General features: G+C 35.2%; 1 protein-coding gene across 1 annotated transcript; it reads left to right on the top strand.

The window, feature by feature from the left end:
• Positions 1-545: 545 nt before the first annotated feature.
• On the top strand, positions 546-1,700 carry LOC132278011 (F-box/kelch-repeat protein At3g06240-like). The gene has a single exon (XM_059779844.1). It carries the CDS (start codon positions 546-548, stop codon positions 1,698-1,700), a length of 1,155 nt encoding a protein of 384 aa, XP_059635827.1.
• Positions 1,701-3,873: the final 2,173 nt, after the last annotated feature.

Genomic DNA, 3,873 nt, shown 5'->3' with positions numbered 1-3,873 from the left:
ACGGATAAAAGAAGAAGAAAAGATTATGATTAACGTGATAAATTGTGCTAATTAACTGTATGCAAATAATTTAGTTCATACGCTAAATTATTTACTCCTATTATATTACTGGATTTATTAGTAACTATCAAAGCAATTTGTTGTCACCCGTGAACATAGTGTCACAAGCAATTTATTTATTTATTTTATATTTTTTTAAGTGAAAAAATAATAATTAAAAAATCACACGTTTCGGACCTAATTCGTGATAAACAAGGAGGAGGACACCCGTGAACCTGGTGTAGTGTCATCTAACAAAAAGAATCCTTCAATTAGAAGGATGATTATTAAATAACGAAGTTGGAAAGAAATATATTAACATTTTTTTTTCATAAATCAGGATATCCAAAATTATAAAATACCGTCATCCTATTTGGAAAAGAAAAAGGAAACATGTTTGGCTCTGCATAAAATCCCCGTTGAAGTGAAATCTAACGGCATAAGAAATAAGTTACACATCAAAGGCAAGAATAGAGAAGTGCTGGAGCGTGAGAGCAACACAAGATATGGCTACAAAGAGGGGGAAGGGAGAGGATTTATTACAAATCATTCCGTACGATCTCGTGATGGAAATATTGTCATGGCTACCGGTCAAGTCTATTCTGCGGTTCAAGTGTGTATCCAAGTCTTGGCTAGCCATGTTAACAAATCCTCACTTTGTCAAGCTTCACCTGACAAGATCCAGCAACTCCAAACTCGTGCTTACATGTTCGTTGAACTCTATGTACTCTTTGGAACCTCCTATTCCAATGCGGAATCTCTTCGTGTCGTCTTGGACGGACATCGTTGAAGCAGCAGCGAGTGATGATGATGTAAAAGTTGAAGGAATTGAGATCGTTAATCCTTGTAATTATGAGCGGAAGGCGTTTGTGAGGATCGCCGGCTCTTGTCGTGGCTTGGTGTTATGTTATAAGCCTGGTCATCGTGGTACGCTATACTTGGTGAATCCATCAACCAGAGAAGTGAAGAGATTGCCAGATTTACCATTAATAAGTGAAAATTATGCTTTTGCAATATCACGCGGACTTGGCTATGATGCGTCCCATGATGACTATAAGGTTGTTCAAATCTTGTCCCCTTATTATTCTACTGAATTTATTACGTGTGTATATTCACTAAAATCAAAATCAAATTCCTGGAGAAGGATTTCAGATTCTCCTTTATCAATTCAGGAGGACAGTTGTGGGTTGTTTCTGAATGGAAAACTCCACTGGTTCAATCAAGATATGAGTAAAATGGGTTTTCTAAGTTTAGATGAGGAGAAATTCGGATATGTTCCATTACCTGATATAATATTAACACCACAGCTATTTACACCTGGTTTGATTGGAATTGTCAAAGGATGTCTTTATTTGGTATCAGAAGCTAGCTGTTGTGGCCTCACTTTCTGGGTGATGAAGGAATACGGCATGAGAGAGACTTGGACTAAATTTGAATTTGGCATCTCTTGTGATACCATGAAGCCTCTGGATTTCCCAAACGATGATGGTGATGTAGACTTATTTGCAATTGGTCGTACAGAGCTTGTTATGTGCAATCTAAGAGAGAAAACACATAGGCGTGTGGAGTTTTACAGTGTTCCCCTATTTTGGGATCAATGGGATGAAGCAGTAACTTGTTTGGAGACCATTGTTTCACCCAAGTCTTACAATCTGCTTTAGCAACAATATCAAACCCGAAGAATTGTGTGAAGTCGTGTAAGATTAGGGTTATTTATTTTGCCTATTGTTGGTGCCAGTAAAAATTTTCAGATTAGCATGAGCTAAAAGCAAAGTTATCATAACACGGACTAGGCATTATATTATCCAATATGAAGTTAACCATGCATTATTTCTTGGTGAAAATCTATTCAAATTATACACAGAAAGTCGATCAATTTTACAAATTTCATTTTTATTTTCTTAATTTCTTCTTTTAGGTTCAATGTTTCAAAAAGCGCATATTATTGGGTGGGAAAAAAATATTTTGAAATGAATAAATAAAATTTATTTTCTAGACTTTTTCAACTACAACAATTGTGTGAAGTCCCGTAAATGCGTTCAATGGTTATTGTTGAATTGGTTTGAGAAATCTACCCTATTTAATCTGAAAACTCTACTCTGATTACCCTATTTAGTCGTTCTCTATAACATTACTTGATCATCCACTAAATTAAAAAGCTTCATTATCAATTTATATCAAAACCGAAATTTGTGCTTAAATCAATCATGGGGTTTCTCGTATGTCTTGAGGCCAGTGAGAAGACTTGTATTGGAGGCCATCAATTTGCATTCCAACCTGAAAAGTGCATATATATATATATATATATATATATATTACAACAATAACAAAACCAATTTTTTGTTTTTTTGTTTTTTTTTCCTTTTTCTATTTTTTATTTTTACTTGAACGTTGAGGCTAGTTTTTTTTTGTTTAGTTAACAACTACCGCCTTAACAACCTAGGTTATTCCATTAATTAATTAAAATCATAACTACTTTGTAACTTTGCTTAATCAAAAGCACATTCCAAAGAAGGTGCGAGCAAGTTATTTTAATCGGCCCATCCGAGCTTTCAAATCAAAAATCATTGTCGTCAGTTATGAGAATAGACAAGCGCATAAATTATAATTTAATTTTTTAAAGTTATTTATAAAACATATCCGGTAATCTATACTATGTCAACCCTTAATAAAATTCCCTTAACAACGTTAAACGAATGTGTGAGGACGAGTTTATAGTTGTTGGAGCGTGTGAGTTGAAGCTTGACAAAGTGACAATCTGCGAACATGGTGAGCCAAAACTTGGATATAAACGTAAATCGTACAATAGACTTCACAGGTAGTCTTGATAGTATTTCGACCATGACCTCGTTCGGGAGGGTTGGTGATAACTCGTCTCGCTTCACCCTCTTCGTCTTCTTAGCCATACCTCCTCAACTAGTAGATGTCTAGAGTTCGTCGCCGGGAATAACCACCAGATTGAAGCAACGGTCAGCGTCCGATCTACCGGTCTACCTTTCTCTCTCCTCCCAACACCATTTTGTGCTGCTTGCTTCAGTTTCTCTCTCTAGCGCCGACCTGATGATGATACAAAACCCTTGCTTGACTGTCTTCTGTTTTGCTTCACTAAAAGTATGTGGGCTTGGGCCCACTTGGTCAACACACGCATGGATTGGACCAACCCAACTTTCTCCCTCCCCGGCTCAACTAAGCAGCTCTGTGTCTACAAGTGTACAGTATTAAATTTCTTCTTGGTCTCATTAGTATGAATCAACACATTACGGATCCAACCATTCCTTATTTAATAAACTTGGTTTTAATAAAAAGATTTTCTTACGCCGTTTTTGGAATGGGAGGATTTCGTTGGAATTAAATTTGGAAAGAAATTTCATATGTTTGGACCGGAAGGATTCAAGGATTTGAGGGAATTTGAAAACTTACACATTTTTTTTTTTTAAAAATTTTTTATGTATCTAAAAAAACCCTCATCTTTTCATGGTTCTTTTCTCCAATTCTCATTATCTACAGACTACAACGGACCAGTCTTTGCTTTTTTATTTGAAATTGTATTTTACTCCAACTTTGGATATTTCCTATCTATTAGTTTTATGTAATTACTCTATTAATGGCGGAATGTTTTGTGGTTTTTCTTTTTCCTTTTTTTTCTGTTTTTTTCTTCTAGGTTTGGTCAATTGGCCAGTTGATGCATATAGGCATTATTATTATACACACGTCCATCGGTTACAAATGGTACAATTTTTTATTTTTTTAATTATATTGTAATTCCTTTTCCATTCTAATTTTAAATCCCAAAAAAATTGGTTCCAAACAAAGTGTTAGCCACTAAACAGTCCC

The sequence above is a fragment of the Cornus florida genome, unplaced genomic scaffold (genome assembly GCF_030987335.1).
Source record: "Cornus florida cultivar Cherokee Brave unplaced genomic scaffold, ASM3098733v1 CherokeeBrave_3.0.0_Hap2_Chr10, whole genome shotgun sequence".
In the NCBI taxonomy this organism is placed as follows: Eukaryota; Viridiplantae; Streptophyta; class Magnoliopsida; order Cornales; family Cornaceae; genus Cornus; species Cornus florida.
Note: the sequence above shows the minus strand (reverse complement) of the source record. Positions and strands in the feature narration are given on the sequence as shown.

Coding starts and splice junctions, on each gene's coding strand:
- LOC132278011 (XM_059779844.1), top strand. CDS start 546: ATGGCTACAAAGAGGGGGAAGGGAGAGGATTTATTACAAATCATTCCG.